Raw genomic sequence first — 19,653 nt, 5'->3', positions numbered from 1 at the left:
TTGCTACAAGTCAATGTTTCTATGTATGAGCTCAGTTTATGCTGAGCTCATGTTGTTGTTCTTATGAAAATATACTGAAATTAGTAGTTATGCATCCTCATGACCCAAGAAACGCAAACAAGACCATCAACAATATTATTTCTAGACTTTATCATAAAAGCTTAACTTCAGCAGTGGGGTAGGTGTCAAAGAATGTACCGAAGGCTGTTAAAACTACTTTTTAAAAGTCTCAGCAGCAAAATTCACAGTCTGTGGTTCATTTGATGTTTAAAGACTCACAGCTGGGTCAAGAGGGATCAACAAAATCAAATTAATCAAAAAGTCTCTCACAGGAACTTTATGTTATGAAATACAATTAAATTAAGCGCACACAGAGTCAAACACTGCCATGTAATTAAGATCAGCGGATCTCATGCAAGCCCTCTTTAGCTGATTTGCTCTAAGCATGCTATTGGCTCAGTGCATTAGTGCTGACTTATTTAAACGGCTCTAGCCTGTCTACGTGTTACTGCTCCCTCTGCAAGCTGCTTTTAGCAATCCTCCTCCACCCCAGCTCCTTTATTATATACCTCACTTAATCTATGACATTCTGTTGACATTAATACCTGCTCTGGGTTTTTTTTTTTTTTTGCTGTTTCACTTCCTGTCTCTTGTGGGCACAGGAAAGGCAGAAACGTGTGCTGTGTCTGCTTGATGCTTTACACATAGGCTTGTGGGAGGGCAAGGGGATCCTAGAACAGCCACCTAACCAAATATAAATAATGTCAATAAGTGCAAATTAATAACTGCTAATAAAGAAAAATATTCATAACTACAAATCATGTGTGCTTCTTGACAAAGTGGCCTTGACTGAAATACATACAAACATATTGGGAAATATTTGCCACTGTTATGACAAAAATCAGATATACTGGCATTAACATGTATGGTTCCTGTTTTTTCTTTTTTTGTCTCCAGGAGTGTCGCCTGCACTGTTGTTGAGATGCTGACCCAGAAACCTCCATGGGCCGAGTACGAGGCCATGGCGGCCATTTTTAAGATTGCCACCCAGCCTACAAAGCCCATGCTACCTGATGGCGTGTCCGACACCTGCAGGGACTTCTTGCGGCAGGTGTTTGTGGAGGAGAAGTGGCGGCCCACTGCAGACGTTCTGCTCAGCCACCCGTTCGTCCAGGGAAGCTTCTGAGGCCCCATGGACCCCCATCTCCCTCCCCCTCTTCTTCGCCTGGGAGGGCCTCTGAGTCCCCGGCGTCTCCCCTCCTCTTCGATCTGCCCCATCCCCAGGGCTTCTCCCCTCAAGTCACCCGGCTCCAGGGCTCACTCCGAATTCCCGCCCTGTTGTCTATCACCAGTGTCTGCCTTGTCAGGACCCCTGTTTCTCTCACCAACCAGCTCCGCCGCAGAACAGACAGGTCGACTGCAGAGTCCTGCAAGGCATCGCAGCGTGGACCCCCTAGGAGGAGACTGACAAGGAAGCACTTAGCAGTCCACTTCAGGCTGCTGTCCTTCAGCAAGAGCAGGACCAAACTTGGAGAGTGGTCTTGGTCCTTTCACTCGTTTACTGCCGCAGAACAGTGTCTCGGTTTGGCCAGACGTGATGTAATCCTGACTGAGTGGTGACATTAATCACATCTGACAGTACTGTATGTTACTCATCAGCCAGAGTCAGCTGGGAGTGAAAATAAGAGGGTAAAATATTTTTATATGAAAGAAAATAACTCATTTTAGTGGATGAGTTTTCTATCCATGGCTAAAAAAATGTATTTTGTCGACGCCTTACAATAAGTATTTGTAAGAAAGAATGTCTTTTCTAAACATCTTAAGGGGTTGCATAACCCTACTTTTATACCGCTCACTAGCCCATTTAGAAGGAATGTCAACATTGCACTTTGATATCATGCATTGACACATTACCAACATGCAGGATAATCAACTTAGGAGATATTTTTATATTTGAAGCATTTTTATAAGAGTTGTGTAGTTTCTTCTAAAAATAAAAAAATAATAAGAAAGAGACCAAACTTTTGCATCAGCGTGCAATGTCTATAAAGCAATACCAACATTACTGTTGGACTCTGTGATATCCATCCTAGCTTCCCATGCAGGGGCCCATGGGTCCACAGAGAAAAGGGCCAAAGAAAAGTTGCAGAAGGTCTAAAAACTTACAGCTAAAGTAAATGTGCAGTATTAGTCATGTTGGATTGTTTAGTCACCTCAGAGCCCTATAGCCTTTCCTATGTTATGGCAGCTTCGTGCACAGTACACTGCACAGACCAAATCAGATGCATTATTGGATTGAAGTAAAAGTCTTCTTTATGTTTTTGTTGCAACTTCAGTATGAATCCAGTCACCCCATGCCTTTACTTTGCTTCCTACACTGAAATAATGGGTCACTTGATGAAAGTTTGACGGCACCTCCCTAGATGAGACTTCATCTGGGGAGATGATGTGGGAGGTGTAGTGGTTAGCTGTAATACGGAGGCACTTAAGGAGCGATCAAATGTGTTTTGACCCTTGTCAGTGCCTTATCTGAACCTGCTTGTACACACAAATGTTCACTGCCAAAGTGTAAAGCTTCTTAATAAAGTGAGCAGCTGTTCAGTAGAGAGCACATGCAGAATTTGCTGAAGTTCTTTTATATGAAAAAAAAAAAATTCTGTAAATACATATTGTTCTGCACTTTTTTATGAAATTTCTTTACATTATATACAAATCTATTTGATGAAATAGCTACATTATACAGTAGAATGTACTGTGATTTAGACAGGATTATGTATGAATGTCTCTTTGAAAGCTGGTAGGCAGTATGAAAAGTCTGGGAGGCTTTCGATTGGGACAGTCACGTTTGTCTTTATGACAGAGCCTTGAAACATGAAATGTATCAAGTCAAATCTTTTGTACATTTAACTTAAATAAATTCAAGGTCTAAGACTATTTGCCTGTCTGATTTCATTGTATTGTTTTGCAATCATGCTGGCATGGATTGTAAAACATGCTTTCTTCAGCTTTCCTGACTAAAATACTTTTACCTTGGTGAACATTTGGAATCATGCACTACTTATTATTGAAAGTGGGACCCTAACCCTCAGGAGCAAAACCAAAAGACAGAAAGCAGAGTGGATGGAAGAGGAGGGAAGACAGAAAACTAAAATCAACTAATAAGATTATTTTCAACAATAATATTTGAATATGTGACTTTTTTGTTGAGTTATTTATCAGTGTTTAATATTGGTAAGGAGGGATTACAACACTGTTCATAATAACTTTTTTTTTTTTTAATCTGATAAACTCCCCTCCAAAAGCATTGGAACAGTGGGCCCAATTCCTTTTTTTTTTTTTTGTAGACTGAAAACATTTTACACAAAAAGATGAATATGAAACATTTCAGCTCAATATTTCAGCTTTCATTTCCAGGTATTCACATCTGGATCTGATACACAACTTAGTAGATATGGAGCTATTATTTTTACAAAAGTATTTACAGATGCGTACATATGGAGCCATTATTGTTGCAAAAGTATTTACAAATGTGTGCAAAGATCTGTGCACAAATCAACAAGTGCATGCACATATCTGCAATATGTGTTCAGATCTGCAAATGTGTGCAAAGATTTGCAAATTCATACAAAGATCCACAAATGTGTACACTAATCTGCAAATATGTAGACCAATAAAGGCTCTGGTGTTCCCCCTCACATACTCAGAAATATAAAGCTCTCCATCAAAGTGAATGATTAAGAGTACAGTAACCTGAATTCACCTTTTTTTAAATTAAATAATTATCACTTTTTATCCTCAATGGCAATAATGCCAGTCAGAGGAAAAGGCATTGTTAATCCTTTATTTATTAATAAGTTTAAATGTTAGACTTTGGTACATCAGCATGTCTTTTTATCAGCTAAAATTACAATTCACTTCTGTTTAATACAGAGCCCTTACCCTTTCACTGATTTTATAAAACAGTCATGGTCATTTTAATTTTTTAGCCAAAAGGACTGACCTCACAGCCAGCCATCAGTGCTAATAGTCTCTCAATTAGTGAAATGGGGATCACCTGAATGCAGGGAATGTGTCTCAGTGATTGTAGTATAAAGACACCTGTGTCTGGAAGGTCCAGTCACTGGTTCATCAGCATTCCTGGCTACCATTACTCCATGATGACAAAAGAACACTCCTATTGAAGAAAATTCAGATTTAGTCTCCATTTGAGTTCACCAAAAACATGTGGGAGACTTCATGGTTTAAAGCAGTGATATTCATGTATGTGCAACAGAAAAATGAAAGCAACAAACTGGCAGACCAGAACGATTTGTGAGGAGGAGCTGCAGGTGTGAGGCAGGGCCGGTTTTAACCATTTGGAGGCCCAGGGCAAAGAGCAACACTCCCCCTTTAGCTAAAAGCAATAATGATGGGGGGGGGGGAATCATCCTTTTAAGTTAACAAAGTCACAGAACTACAGTAAATGTCTAAATATGAAATGTTAATACTGGAACAGACAACCAAAATTCATCAGCCCTTTGAAAAGCTTCTCATAGCTTTTGAGTTGGCACATTCTGATATTTTAAAAAGACTTTAATCCAGTGGAACTTATATAAATAAAACCATGGTCATTATCAGAAAAATATCATTTCTTCTGACACTACTGAAAATGAACAGGTTCATTCCTTAGCTTTTTGTGTAAAAGTAGACATTAATCTATAAATAGTGCAAGCAAATTCATAAAAGTGAGGCACAATTTTCTACCCCACTTCTTCTCCCCTCCATGAAAACAGAGTAAAATGTGAGAACAAAATATAGTTATCATTGCATTCATGTAGGTATAAGTATGGAAGCCCATTTGTGGGCAAAAATGTCAAAGTTAGGCAAGCTAAAAAAGAAGCCCAAGCCATAATAAAGAGATAAAAAGTCAACATTATGAGATAAAAAGTCCAAATTATAAAAAAAGGTCATATTTATGAGACAAAAAGTCAAAATTATGAGATAAAAATGTAATTCTGAGATAAAAAGTTGAAATTCTGAGATATTAAAAAAAGATGAGATACAAAATGAAATTATATGATAAAAAGTCAAAATTATGAGAAATAATACCAAAATTATGGGATAAAAATTCAGATTTATGAGATAAAAGTCAAAATTTTGAGATAAAAGGTCAAAATCATGAGATAGAAAAGGTAATGCTGAGATTAAAAAGTTGAAATAACGAAATTATGAGATAAAAGTCAAAATTATGAGATTAAATGTCATAAATATGAGATAAAAGTCAAAATTATGAGATTAAATGTCATAAATATGAGATAAAAGTCAAAACTATGAGATTAAACATCTTAATTATGAGACAAGAAGTCAAAAATACGAGACAGAAGTCATAATTATGAGACAAAATATCAAAATTATGAGATATAAAGTAATGATTATGACTTCTCATAATTTCGACTTTCTATCTTCTAATAATAACTTAATAAAATATGAATCAATCAATATAATTTGGCATTTTTGAAAAAAAAAAAAATACAGAAAGACTCTTTAATGTCAAGGGAAAAGTAGTTTTCTACAAAATGTCAATCAAACAACGTAATGTAAAAGTTGGCATAAATATTCACCCCTGTCAAGTCAGTATTTAGTAGATCTACCTTTGGCTGCAATCACAGCACTGAGTCTTTGTGGATAGGTCTCAATCAGGCTTGTTTATCTGGACACTGCAGTTTTACTCCATGTTTCTTTAAACAACTGCTCAAGTTCTTAACTCAGAATTTCACATTTTCAGTTAGTTTTTTTTTTCAGGGATTGCCTTATTTTCACATTTGTTGTTTTTTATTTGGCAGAAATGGGCTTCCATATATAAGAAGCCTTAACTAAAGCACTAATTTGACAGCAGTGTATTGGTCAAATCATCATGTCATATAACATCATAGCTCTCAGCAGCTGTTAAACAACGACCTTACAAAACCCCACGTTTTATAACGTCGTGTTTGCAAACGTGACACTCGAGGAGCGCGAGCAGCACTCACTGAGCACTGGCAGACCGGGAGACGCTGGTCTTTGACACCGTGAACGGAACCCTTATCTCTGCCACTAAAACCACTGCTCCTCTCCTAAAAACACAATGTCTGCCTCCCGTACAGTCATATGTTTACTAAGAAATGACCTGCGACTGCATGACAATGAGGTAAGAAATGAATTGTTGTTACGAGTCTAAACAGCTTTAAACTACTACGTTTTTTTTTTTAACATAGAAACGCATATAAGACCTACAAACGGACATGTTGGTTTTCTTTGAGCTGAATACTAGCTTTCATGACAAAATTATTGTATACGTGGAAAATATTTCGCTTATTTGGTTTGTTTGCTACACATAGCATGCTAGTTGAGTTAAGCTGCTGTTGTCATCAATTACACTTCCGGTGCAACTCCTTCAAAATAAAAAGAACTCATCAGGTTTACAACCGCAGCAAAAACATAATCGATAATTAATAATAAATGATGATTGTAAAAAAACAATGTACGAATCGCACGGCCAAACTTTTCTATGTTTTAAACAAGAAAGGAACAGCCAGTTTTCTGGTAGCTGTATATAAAAAAAAAACCCGATCAACTTCCGGTTGTATTTTATAAAATAAGATATCAGATTTCCATTTGAAGTTGTTTCAAGGGAAAAGACTTTTTCTTTCGTTCTGTTATATACAAACTGGCATGGCTTTTTATGGCAGTTCTTTCTTATAAGCCATTTTTGTTGTTTAGAAAAATTACTCAAAATAATTTGATTCATGTGTGCCACTCACTACTGTATGATCCGTGTTTCTCTTTACATGAAGCTTTTTCACTGGGCTCAAAGAAATGCAGAGTACATTGTCCCCTTGTACTGCTTTGACCCCAGACATTATGTGGGAACGTACACCTACAACCTGCCAAAAACTGGGCCTTTCCGCTTGCGCTTCTTACTAGAGGGTATTCAGGATCTCAGGAACACACTGGTCAACAAGGGCAGGTGAGTACGCTGTTGTTTGTTCACGCTTCAGGATATGACTCCAGTTTCTGTGCCTTCCTCTTTATTTACATTTCAGCTCTGTCTTTGATATAAGAAAGGATCTATAAACTTTTACACTATTTGTTGTTGTACATAAAAGTGAAACAAAATATTCAGGTGTATTTAAAAAATTAAAATGTCATAGAAAGGTCATTTTTTTCTCATAATTCAAAAAGTTAAACTACCATATATTCTAGCTTTATCACACACAGTGAACTATTTCAATACCTTTTGTTTTAATTTTGATGATTATGGCTCATAGCTCATGGGGGAAAAAATCAACTTTGCCAAAATATTAGAATATTACAAAACAAATTCACAATAAAAAATCATAATAGAGAAATTTTAACCTTTTAGAAATTAGCAAATTGTGTTCTTTTATACTCTCAGCACTTGCTTGGTTCTTTTTACTCAAATTACTGCACGAATGCCACAAGGCATGCAGGCAATCAGTTTATGGCATTGCTTCATCTGTATTATTGAGTCTAATGTCTCTTATCTGCCTCGTAACAACACCCCAGGGGTTTCCTATGGGGTTCAGGATCAACAATCGTCTGAAGACTGCGCTCATCCCTGTTGCTTGTCTACCTTTTCTTACCACACTTTTTCTTCTGGTCAACATCCATGAAACTGGACAACTGTCAAGTCAGCAGTCTTCCCCATGGTTGTGGTTGTATGTTCTGAAGCAGAGTGAGGGGATAAAGGCTAAGGAAACCTTTGCAGGTGTTTTTGAGTTAAATAGCCTGTCAGTAACCTGACAGGGACACATCCATCTGGGAAAGCTTCAATAGGAAACGTTTGAAAAAAGGCAGAGGATTTGAAAAAAACTTGGAGTGTGATTGGATGAACGTTCTGTCACATCTCTATGGGCCAGTAAGAGCAACAAAACACTTGACGTAGCTGCTATCGAGCTCCGCGTGCGCAGCTAGTGAGGAATAATGCAAAACATGGCCACTATAGACATGTAAGTACTCGACTTTTGACATTTTTGAAAAGAAAACAAGTCACTGCTGTTCTTTGTTCTTCTTTTCATGAAGACATATCATCAAGTTCTGATAAAACTGGCGCTTAAGCAGCATCCACACTAATCTCTTCCTCAATAACTGCACCAGCTCCTGCTGCTGTTTTTGTTACGTAACGACACTGCTGTGCCTCAAAGTACTGCCCCTTGTCGCTGATTGGTCCTGTCACTGTCTAACCGGGCCCTAATGGTTCAGACAGGAGCTTTGCAAGATGGATTCTCCAGTGAAAAACAAGGAAATGGGCGTATCCATCTGCTTTGCAAGGTTAGCTTGTCAGAGTTTTTTTTAGGACAGAAATAACTGACAGGAAACTGGACATTTCCACCATATTCTAATATTTGTAGGTACAGTTTTTTTTATTTGTGTGAGTTGTAAGCTGTAACCATCAACATTGTAAAAAAAAATCTTTTATACATATTTCATGGTTTATTTGATAAATCTAGATTTTTAAAATTTAAATTACGGGAAAAAAAAAACAAACTTTTACATGATATTCTAATTTTTTTGAGATGCAGCTGAAAATGTGGCAATGTATTGTTTTCCTTGCTTGTGTAATACAGTTACTAAATCGCTGGCTTCAACTATCTAGACTTGCACCGTCACTACTTCGTGACTCCTAACTCCTGCTCTTATTGAATGAATGAGGGTGACATAAATGGAAGTTAAGTGGCAAAAGAGGAAGTTAATAATGGGGAAAAAGGAGGAGAATAAGATTGCAGTCATTGCGTTGTGTTTAAGTATCATACCATAATAAAAATTGTGCCACGTGTATCATGGATCATGTGGTGTCATGTATTTTTTCATTATGTGGTTGTTTTGCAACATAGTAGGTCAATTATTGCATAAATGTTGTATCTGTAGTCAGCAACCTGTATAATATTATATTTTATCTCCTGTTAATCTTATTTAAGAGTAAACCTGTGATTCTCATACACACCTTGCATTTAACTGAAGTGGATATAACAGGATCTGGACACATTTCTGAGTCTGTAGGGTTTTACCTTTACATGAACACATGCTGCAACATTTTCATCATCATTTTTTCCAGCCACTGTGTGAAAAATTACTCTCTCTGTACCCAGGATGCAGCTTGCCTTGTACAGTGTTAACAGGGGGCTTGTTTTGTGTGTAACAGCAACCTGGTAGTGAGACGAGGAAAGCCAGAGGAGGTAGTCGCTGACCTCATCAAGCAGCTGGGCTCTGTCAGCACCGTGGCTTTCCAGGAAGAGGTAGCTTCACGTGATCTTTTTTTAATATCTAAATTTTTTCTGCTTAAGCACACTGTCTTTTGATTTTTACATGTTTTAGGTAACCTCGGAAGAGCTGAATGTGGAGAAAAGAGTAAAGGATGTCTGTGCTCAGATGAAGGTCAAAGTCCACACCTGCTGGGGGTCTACGTTGTACCACAGAGATGATCTGCCATTTCCACACATGTCCAGGTCAGAATGGATATATTTAGTCTGAGTAAACATCCAAGTTTTGCCCAAAGTCCTGATTTTGATTCTGGCCATTTTTTTCAGGACCTAGAGCACTTTTGAACATTTCCTCTGTTTTATAGGCTGCCTGACGTGTACACACAGTTCAGGAAGGCAGTGGAGACCCAGAGCAGGGTGAGGCCTTTGTTCCCGACCCCAGAACAGCTGAAACCTCTCCCACAAGAACTGGAGGAAGGAACCATTCCTACAGCGGAAGAACTTCAGCAGACAGGTGAATATTTTTCAAAATGTGCTGGAAGACCTGTGAAGAAGTATATAAGCAAACTTTTCAAGAAATATTGCAGTTTTAGTGAAAACTAAAGAGGATTAAAAAGAGCTTCCCTATTTTATTGCACATTTTACTGCCTTAACATAATTGCTATATTGAAGTCTGGAGTTACACCCCATGAAATATAAAACTCACACATAGGAGCTCATGAATCTGTAAGAATTTAATAAAGCACAGTTTTCATAATAAGCAAAAAACAGATTACTTCCAGTAGGTGGTGGTTTAACTATTAGTCTGCCCCAGGCGAAGGCCAGTCAGAGGTCATATTCGTTTTTGCTAGCAGTTGCCATAGAGAGTTAACATACATACTTTGCATCAACCTGCTGAGACCCTGCATATAGATATGATAACATAATATTTAGGCTTTCCTACAACCTAGTAATATTTTTTGCTCTTGAATGTTTGGATGTTTCTGTAATTCTCATGGAATTTAGGGCAATGCAATACCAAATTTTGGGGAATTTGCTATGGTTTTTTGTTTTCTTGCTTTTGCTTGGAAATTTTCAAATGTTTTCATAGAAATTTAGGGGGTATTTTTTGCACCTTTTGGAGAGTTTCATTGAAAGGTATGGGAGAAAATTGTTTAGAATTTTTTGTGGAGTTTTCTTTTTGGCTGTGCTTGAAAAATTTCAGAAACTTCAATGGAATTTTCAGCAATTTTTTAAAAATTGGAATTTTTCGGCTTTATTATAAGGTTTCATTGAAACATTTCGGAAATATTTTGGGGCACTTTTATGGGCCTCTTTAAGAATATGTCAAAGAATGTTAAGTGAAAATTTGTTTGAAAATTATTTCTTTGAAATTGAAGGGAATTTGTGTTTATCTTTAAAGAGAAAAACTCTCCCAGACAGGGCAGATATTTTAACTTAACAGGTCCGTCTTATCCCAAATAAGTGGGAGAAGGATGTTAAACTTGTCCCTTAAGATACCAGGAAAATTCCTGAATGTAACTGTGCACAGAGGGATCTTTGTTCCTTGGTTAAGTTTTACATAACACAGAATTCTTCCTTTCAGCTATTCTTTATGAGACATTACATTTTTAGATTTGGTTTACTCGATCTATCAATAGACTATTTTTCTCTGTACACAAGAAACTTCTACCTCTGAATCTCCTGAATATCAACAAGTAACCTGTTTAGAAAAATAAAGAAGATATTACTCAAATGAAATGCATTAATTTAAAGTCACTTGGGAGTATTCTAAATGAAGGATATTTTTTTGATATTTTTTACCCTAAATACAAATTAATTTAAAAAATGATCACACTGATGTTCTAAACATGTATTCACATTACCTGAAATATTTCCTACGGTTTTAAAGGCCAAAGAAAGTCATAACTTTTAGAGTTTTAATGGCCCATGTATTTTTACAGCAGCTGTCATGATGAACACAAAATGTGCATCATTGCAATGGAAATGTGGGATGTTACAGTAAAGATGGCTACTTAATGAAGTTTGAAGCTGCTGTGCTGTTGCTGTATCTCATGCATGTTTTGTGCTCCATGGTTATTCTCTGCCACCAGCTCCGGATTCTGTCGCTCAAGTTTCCCCCATAATGCTTCACTCCATCCCCACACTTCAACCCTGACAATGTTGTAGTCCCATGAGACATTTCCAAGTTGTGTAGAGATGTGCTGCTCAACCCTGACTGCCTCAGCAGCTTACTTGTTATTTTGAACTGAGGAGTCTCTCAATCAAAACTGCACCCTCTAAGATGTATCTGCTTATCCACTCATTCTCAAAGTCTAGGTCAGGACCCACAGGTGGGTCGCTGGAGATTTTTTGGGGGTTTCTAAATGAGATGTCAGAATTTCTTAGCTACAGTGTTTAATGGGACACTTATGCAGTATGCATTATAGCCACATGGGGGAGCTCCACCCTGCAAAACACTCCCCATCTGCACCATAATAAAACACAAAAGGCTCCACCAGCCACTGGATGGCTGAGCTAAAGTTACAGTTATGGATGCTTGGCTAATGAAAAGAACTCATTGTGCCAGACTGGACAGCTACCAAAGGCCCAAGGCATTCAAAGAAAGCCCTTGTGACAGAGGTAAAGTGGCCCCTTCTGGGCTCATGAAATGGGACACGCCAGGTCACGACCAGATCGAGTCCAGAATTAACATTATCAAAGCTAGCACTGGCCATTAGCTCAACCAGCCAGCTGAGGATGGTGCAGTAAGCAGATTCGGTAAGCAATAGCGCATGGAAAACAAGGTTGTTGGGTCACAATGGCTTGGACCTTCTTAAAAGTGGGTTACTATGACTTACTTAATACAAAGATCTTTTAGTTGGAAAAGAGAAGTAGGTCTATTTTCTTTGGGTTTTACCAGTTTAACATTTTTGACAACAATTTATCACCTTTTCTTCATGTGGCTACTCTCCATTTTCATCTACGTATGAATTTCACATAATGAGGAAAAGCTGTTAAAAATTGCCTTCCCAAACACTACAAGAGAATCACCAAGCCTCCTTCAAAGAGCTCCTTCCTTGTTTGGAAAAAAAGTTTGACTGTATTTACGCCTTAGTGAGAGCAGTTTGTATTGAATAGAGTCCTCTGTTTGAAACAAGAAGTAAGCAACGGAGGTGGATGAAGCTGAATGGCACGTCTCTGCATCGTATGTTGTGATTGAGAGTCTCCTGGCAGTGGAATCATCTTTAAAGTCTATTTCAAAGTGGAAGTGTTTCAAGTCTATGTCTGATGTTTGGAGGCTCCCCCTCAATCTCCATTCATACCCAGAGCCGATGTACATTTATGGATGCCCAAGATGACCTAATAGTTCTGTGATGTATAGAATTACAGCTGATACGCTCATAAAGCCCCAGAAAATTGTAAGCATAGTGAGACATGCATAAGTTACAAATCAACAAACAAATAGTTGTTTAATACATTAAGCCCTTTTAAATATTTTCAGATTTCCAGAGAGTAAAAGGTGGTTTTGAGTCAAGGGGAAACCTTAATCTCACTTAACTTTTCACTGAGTAAAGAGAAGAAGATGGATTGTGATACCAGATTGTGTCTCACACTTTCTTGTCTGTGTTAAATCATTAATAGCAAAACAAAATCCAACTTTTTATGTGCTTCATTTTATGTCTTTATTTTATGTGCTTATTAAAGTGACTTTCCTTTAAATGTCTTTACATGCTGTTTGCAAATGGGAGGCATAAATGCCACTTTTATATATCCCCTTTATTGAGCAAAACCACATTGCTTGCATTTCAGAATTCAATAGGCAAACTGCTGAGCACAGATTTCCTCATTAAGTGCCAGCAAGCGAGGACACTCATCTCCACGTATATGATTAGGCTTTTTATGGTTGTGTGTGTCTAAATGTGCATTAGGGAGTGTTTAGCATGTACGAAACCAGTCTGATGCTGAAATGCTGCTCTTGTTTTTCCTCATAGAGCCTGTGAATGATCCTCGCTCAGCGTTTCCTTGCAGTGGTGGTGAGAGTCAGGCTCTGGCCAGACTCAAACACTATTTCTGGGACACTGTGAGTATAACATCCATCACAAATGTGAAGAAGCAGTGGCTGCAACTATCTTATTTTATGACAAGTACTTAAGGTGTCCTTTATGTGTGATAAAAACCATACTATGCTTTATGTTTTGTAGAATGCAGTGGCAGCTTACAAGGAGACTCGTAATGGCTTAATTGGCGTGGATTATTCCACTAAATTTGCACCCTGGTGAGTGTGGTTTGCTGCTTATTAGTTTAATGTTGGTATGCTTAAATCCCAATAATAATCTAATGCTGCTCCATTGGCAATCCTGCAGGCTGGCAATGGGTTGCATTTCCCCAAGGTATATCTATCATCAGATCCAGCAGTATGAGAGGGAGCGAACAGCCAATCAGAGTACATACTGGTGAGTTTAGAATTAAGAAGGCTAGAATCTATTAAATATTTGAACTGCTATTTCTGTAGATAATATTGTCAATTTCTAACGTTTGGATATTTTAATATTATAAGTAAGAAATAATGCTATTTGTTTTCATGTTCTGAGTATCTTCACTGCTGTATTTTAGGGTCATTTTTGAACTCTTGTGGAGGGATTACTTCAAGTTTGTTGCTGCCAAATTTGGAAACAGGCTGTTTCAAGTTGAAGGTAAGAAAAGTCCAACTCTTCCACAACTTTAAATGTTTTTTAAATGTCTGTAAACTAAATATGAATTATTACCACAGGCCTTCAAGACAAATCAGTGCCATGGAAAAAAGATATGAAGCTTTTCAATGCCTGGAAAGGTTTGCACCATTATTTCCTCCATATTCATAAAACATTTCTCATTAAAATAGCATGTATTATCTTTAAAAGTGTGTGCTTTAACCTGCATGAATATATAATGGCTTTACATTTCAGCTTTCCTACAACATTGTAATAATTTCTACTATTAGAATTTGTCAGGAATGCCCATTGAAGTTGAAGTAATTTTCTTCAAATTTTGGGAGAATTTGCAGTTAGATTTTTAGGATTTTTAATGGCAATATTAGGGAATTTGTTTGAAAAATATTTGGGGACTTGGCTTGGAAATTTTCAAGTATTTTCATGAAAATTTTGGGCATATGTTTGCATGGTTTTCTAGAGTTTCACTGGATGTTTATGGAAAATATACTTTTTTTGGGGCATTTTCCCATGGCATTTTGGGAAATTTGTATCGATATTTGGGGATATTTGCCTTTAAATACAAGGTATTTTCATGGATTTTGGGGAAAAGTATTTCTGATTTTTTTTTTCTTTTGAGTTCTTTGCTTTATAATTCATGGCTATATAGGGAAATGCATCTGCATTTTTTGGGAAATTTTGATTTTTGGGGAGAATATGCTTTAAAATAAAGGCATTTTCATGGGAAGTTGGGAAATTAGTCTTGATGTGATGTTTGGGCGATATTAGGGAAATGTATTTGTATTTTTTTGTTTGATTTGTTTGAAATTTCTTGTAATTTGGGAAAGGTATTTATACATTTTGGTGAAATTTGATAGGATTTTTTAAAAAAAATTTTATATTTTCAAGACTTTTCTTGGGAATTTCAGGACATTTGTTTGAAACTTAAATGGATTTTTTCTACCCTTTTTTATGGAATTATGGAGAATATATTTGTAGACTTTTGGAATTTGATAAAAAATTTTAGGGGAAAATAGCATTAGTTTTTATGATGAATTTTTTTGTAGACTTTATGTGGAGTATGTGGGTAAGTTATTTCAAATTTAGGTTTTATGATGAAGTTTCACTGAAATATTTTGGGAATATTTGAAGACATTTGAAGGTTTTCTGGCTAATATTACTTCTGGGGCATTTTGCCTTTATTTGATAGGACAGCTGAAGAGAAACAGAAAATATGGGTAGTGACAATGCACCAAACATACGCCAAGGCCGGGAATCAATGCTCTACTCTACCCACTGAACTACACTGGTGTGCTTTTGGGGTGCTTTTTATGGGAAACATAAAAAAATTTGAAGAATTTTCACAAAAGTTGTAGGGAATTTCTTTGAAATTTTATGGAAATTAATGTAGAATTTTGGAAGGGAAAATTCAAAGAAATTTAGATCTTTTTAGACTTTTAAACTGATGAGGTCTTTCTTGTCCCAAATAAGTGGAAGAAACTAAAAATGCATTCAAACAAAAGCTCAGATCTCAGGAGGATATGTAATGTTTTTAATTACAGAAGGACGAACTGGAGTTCCCTTTGTGGATGCCAATATGAGAGAGCTGGCAATGACCGGATTTATGTCCAACAGAGGGCGGCAAAACGTTGCAAGCTTCCTGACAAAAGACTTGGGTCTGGACTGGAGGATGGGAGCTGAGTGGTTTGAGTATCTCCTGGTAAGTAGAAACAGTAATCTAGGACATATTTTGTGAGACACAATGTAAATATTGACTATAACACGGCTATCTTATTTTTTTTCAGCCCTTTGTAATTATGTTTAAAGAGGATTATTTTGCTGAATGCACTGGGCTCATCATTTTGTATTTTCCTCCAAAGATTGACTATGATGTCTGCAGTAATTACGGCAACTGGTTATACAGCGCTGGAATAGGAAACGACCCCAGAGAGAACAGGAAGTTCAACATGATCAAGCAAGGTCTTGACTATGACAATAATGTATGTTAAAGGGCATTCACTATGATTACACTTCATTACTTTCCATTGTTTGCAGAAAATACACAGAAAGCCTGAGTCATGTAGAGTGATAACGGTGATGAAACTGCCTATGCTTCAGGGTGACTATGTGCGCCAGTGGGTTCCTGAGCTGCAGGGCATCAGAGGAGCAGACATCCATACACCCTGGACCCTCAGCAGTGCCGCCCTGTCACACGCTCAAGTTTCCCTCGGTGAGACGTACCCAACCCCCATCGTCATGGCGCCTGAGTGGAGCAGACATGTTAACAAGAAACCGGTGGGTGTTGTTTTTAAAAAAAGGAAGTGCTTTTTATGAAAGTGTTGTGCTGGTATAATGATGTTTTATGCCTCAGAATCACAAACAGAAGTGGTGGAGTGTGACAGTATTTAAATATTTGCCCTGTGGTTCCTAAACCTTTTAAGCCTCTACACAAAAAGGGAAGGTCTACATTAATTTTTGACTTATGGGATCTCTGAAATTCCCTAATGTTTCAACAAATCATTCAATAAAATTCAACTTATTCTAAATCTCCCAACAACTTCAGACTAAAGAACCAATCAAAGATCTGTCGCCAAGCTTTTGTCGCCTCTGCTAGCAGAGAGGTGCCTGCCTGTGAGTATGGAACAATTAGACGAGGCCTACCTGCTGCTAAAATGTACTTTACCATGTCCAGCTAAAATGACATTATAATGACATCTATGTTAATGACATATCTACTTGTATGTCACTCAGTTAGCAAATGTTCTTTGGAATATGCACAGTAGCCTTAAAATCTTCGCTCCCTTGAGGAATTTTTAGCTGGTTAGTGAACCAACTGAAATTAATACAGATGTCTCTTTGAGCTACAGAAGCAAACCAGGATTTATTTCTATAGTTATTTTTTTAAGCCTGAAACCTCTGCTGCTGCTGCTGCAGGGTTTGTGTCAAAAGAAGTGAGTAACCCGTTATAGGGCACTCATTGAAATACTTGGATTCAAAATGTAAGCCCTAGAATATTATTGGTGGACATCCCATGACTTTTTGTCACATTTATTTATTCATTTTTATGGGGAAATCAATTTCAACAAAGTGACCATATACCATATGGTTCCTTGTTCGTTCATGGTAAAGAAAAAAAAAAAATCCATATAGTGTATGAATATCAAGACGTTAGAAATAAAGAATAAACACCTTTAGAGTCTAATGGGTATTTACTTGTACATTAAATAAGTTATATAAATACAAAATATTAATTTAATAAGACATGGTGTAGTTGCCTTAGATTCTGGTGTTTTTAGAGGTAAAACATTACTAGCTTCAGAACACTGTATAAGTAATGGTATTAACACCAATAATTCCAACAGGACACCTACAATAATCACAAATATTGAGTTAATAAGTGGATTTTAGCAGTGATGACACTCACAATGAAAATAAAAAACTGATTTATGCCATTGAAGTTAAATAAAACTGTTATACTGTTGTAGAACTGACTAAAATAATGTGTTCCCCTATTTACACCATTTATTTTTGTTAATAATTCCACATGAAAACATAAAAAAACATCACAATCACTAAATGTCTAATAAATGTAAGCAGAAATAAGGCTCATAGTAAAAATAAAAACTTATATAAACCATATAAGTATAATAAAACTTTTTAAAGGTAATAAAACTGACCAAAAATCCCACATATTTTACTATTTATCCGTTGAAAGTTTCTATGGAAAAGTAAAATTTTCCACTGCATCACTCTTAATTTTTTTACAAACCTATAGCAACATCCATCTACACTATAAGGTACTCTTATCCTACATTACAAGATGTTATTTGTCAAGAAAATACCCTTAGTATGGTTGCTCGATGAGTTGGCCATATGCCTTAATATAGGCAACACTGTACACCCTTAAATGGGCGTATGTCCAAATATTGTCACATCATTTTTCATGCTAATATTTCAGTTATTTCTAGAAATCCTATGCAAGCACAACCCATCATGACAGTTAGCACTACTACTCACCTTTATAATGTGCATGTTTCATCAACTTATCGTGGTTAGTTCTGATTTAAGAGTGATCTGTTTGGGACCAAAAGAGATGTAAAAATTGCATTTTTTTTAATTCTGGAGGAAACAGGAAGTTTGAGATGCTTTGGGCCACTGCTGATCAGCCAGATGGTGTGAAGTCACTAAATGCGATGTTGACAGATCTCCACTGATCCACTGAAAAATCATTCTTGTTCTACTGTATCACAGAGGGGGGAGTCAAATGATTCCTTGCCCCATAAAGGGTTAACATGTGGCAGTTACAGCCTTTTTTTATTCCCACTGTAATATTATTGAGGATTGGAAAACTTATCTTTTAAAAAAGAAAGATGTCATGAAAAAAGAAAGCTCTCTTCATAAACTTCCAGAACAAACATACTGGAGTATTTTTACATTGAGGTGACAGATCTTTGCTCAGGTTTCCAAATACTTCTACCATCACAGCAACAATTTACAAAAGGGGTTTTATTGACTGAAAACAAAGCCATTTAGCTGAACAGCCAGACGCGAGTTTACTTTTAAGCAGTAACATTGGAAGTGATTGTTTTTTTTTCTCTCTTTGAGCCAGAGTGGACCAGGTCCTTCACCCAGAGGAAAGAAAGGCCCATCTCACACTCCAAAACAACACCGGGACAGAGGCATTGATTTCTACTTCTCCAGGAGCAAAAACCTGTGACCTGTCTCAAAGCTGCAGCACTAATGTATGCTCAGGGGACAGGAGCTTCAGTGATGCAAGCTTGGACTGTTGCTGTAAATGCCATGATGCAAACTGACATTAGTAGAGGGAAGCTCTAATGAGGATTTGAGGAAGTGCTTATTTCCAACACATTAATACTTGAACTTGGCTTATCTATGTATGCTATCAGAAAATAAGCCTCATTATGCACCATGGACTCATTTCTGTTTCCTGTTATGCTGCAGCAACACTGAAAGCCACTGTGTGGTTTTCAGTTTGGGAAATCAGTTACATTCATCTTTCTGCTTGTGTTTTTGAAAAATTGTCTTTCTTGCATTTTTGTTGTTTATTTGGAAATACATCTGTTATGGCTTTGCTGTTATTTTCAGAGTTTGCCTATTTATAGCTGTTACAAAATAAACTGTATTAATTTTCCGAGTTTGTCAAGTGTTTTTATTTCTGTAAGCAAGCACTATAACATTTTTTAATACAAAATTGATTCTTGACATTTATTTAGGGGTGCTAGTAGCCTGGTGCTGGGGGGTGGGGGTGCACTATTTTGTACTGCTACAAAACAATGTAAAATTTTGTGAGATGACTTCCTGGAAAATGTGGGACTACAAGTGAATCTACGGCAGACATCACAGCTACTAAAAATAGATTATATTTTGATTCATATCTTGCCACTGGTTTCACCTTTAAAATAGTGGGTCATAAGGAGAGCCACACTAACTATTGCCACAATGTTCCTTTGTGGGAGACTTTCTCAACCCGACCATTATGCCAACAGAGACTATAATGACATTTTATTCAAATACATGTAATTCAAGAGGGAGTTTTTCCCCTTTTGCAGCCATAACATCCTCCTTTCCCTAAGATTTTGGAGTGTTTCTGTGGGAATTTGTGCCCATTCACTCTGTAGAGCATTTATAAGGTCACACAATGAAGTTGGATGAGAAGGCCTGGCTCACAACCTCCTTACAGTTCATCCCAAAAGGGGCTCAATGCGTTAGAGGTCAAGGTCCAG

At 37.0% G+C, this 19,653-nt stretch overlaps 2 protein-coding genes across 3 annotated transcripts in view; both read left to right on the top strand.

Moving 5' to 3' along the window:
- Positions 1-2,924, top strand: part of map3k22 (mitogen-activated protein kinase kinase kinase 22) — a 70,713-nt gene extending 67,789 nt beyond the window's left edge. The window contains exon 18 of the mRNA XM_041814089.1: positions 958-2,924. Coding sequence (XP_041670023.1) covers positions 958-1,186 — 229 coding nt within the window. The 3' untranslated portion in view covers positions 1,187-2,924. The remainder of the gene's footprint in view (positions 1-957) is intronic.
- A 3,040-nt stretch (positions 2,925-5,964) lies between these two features.
- Positions 5,965-19,061, top strand: cry-dash (cryptochrome DASH). 2 transcript variants are annotated; one of them, XM_041813842.1, is made up of 14 exons: positions 5,965-6,166; positions 6,813-6,985; positions 9,182-9,275; positions 9,355-9,485; positions 9,605-9,753; positions 13,214-13,302; positions 13,424-13,497; positions 13,586-13,675; positions 13,836-13,915; positions 13,993-14,052; positions 15,472-15,629; positions 15,790-15,909; positions 16,028-16,204; positions 18,519-19,061. In XM_041813842.1, exons 1-14 carry the CDS (start codon positions 6,104-6,106, stop codon positions 18,624-18,626), a joined length of 1,566 nt encoding a protein of 521 aa, XP_041669776.1. In that variant the 5' UTR covers positions 5,965-6,103; the 3' UTR covers positions 18,627-19,061. The 2 variants fall into 2 exon arrangements, with proteins under 2 accessions (XP_041669776.1, XP_041669777.1); XM_041813843.1 differs by having other exon boundaries at positions 5,967-6,166; positions 6,875-6,985.
- Positions 19,062-19,653: the final 592 nt, after the last annotated feature.

The sequence above is a fragment of the Cheilinus undulatus genome, linkage group 19 (genome assembly GCF_018320785.1).
Source record: "Cheilinus undulatus linkage group 19, ASM1832078v1, whole genome shotgun sequence".
In the NCBI taxonomy this organism is placed as follows: domain Eukaryota; kingdom Metazoa; phylum Chordata; class Actinopteri; order Labriformes; family Labridae; genus Cheilinus; species Cheilinus undulatus.
Note: the sequence above shows the minus strand (reverse complement) of the source record. Positions and strands in the feature narration are given on the sequence as shown.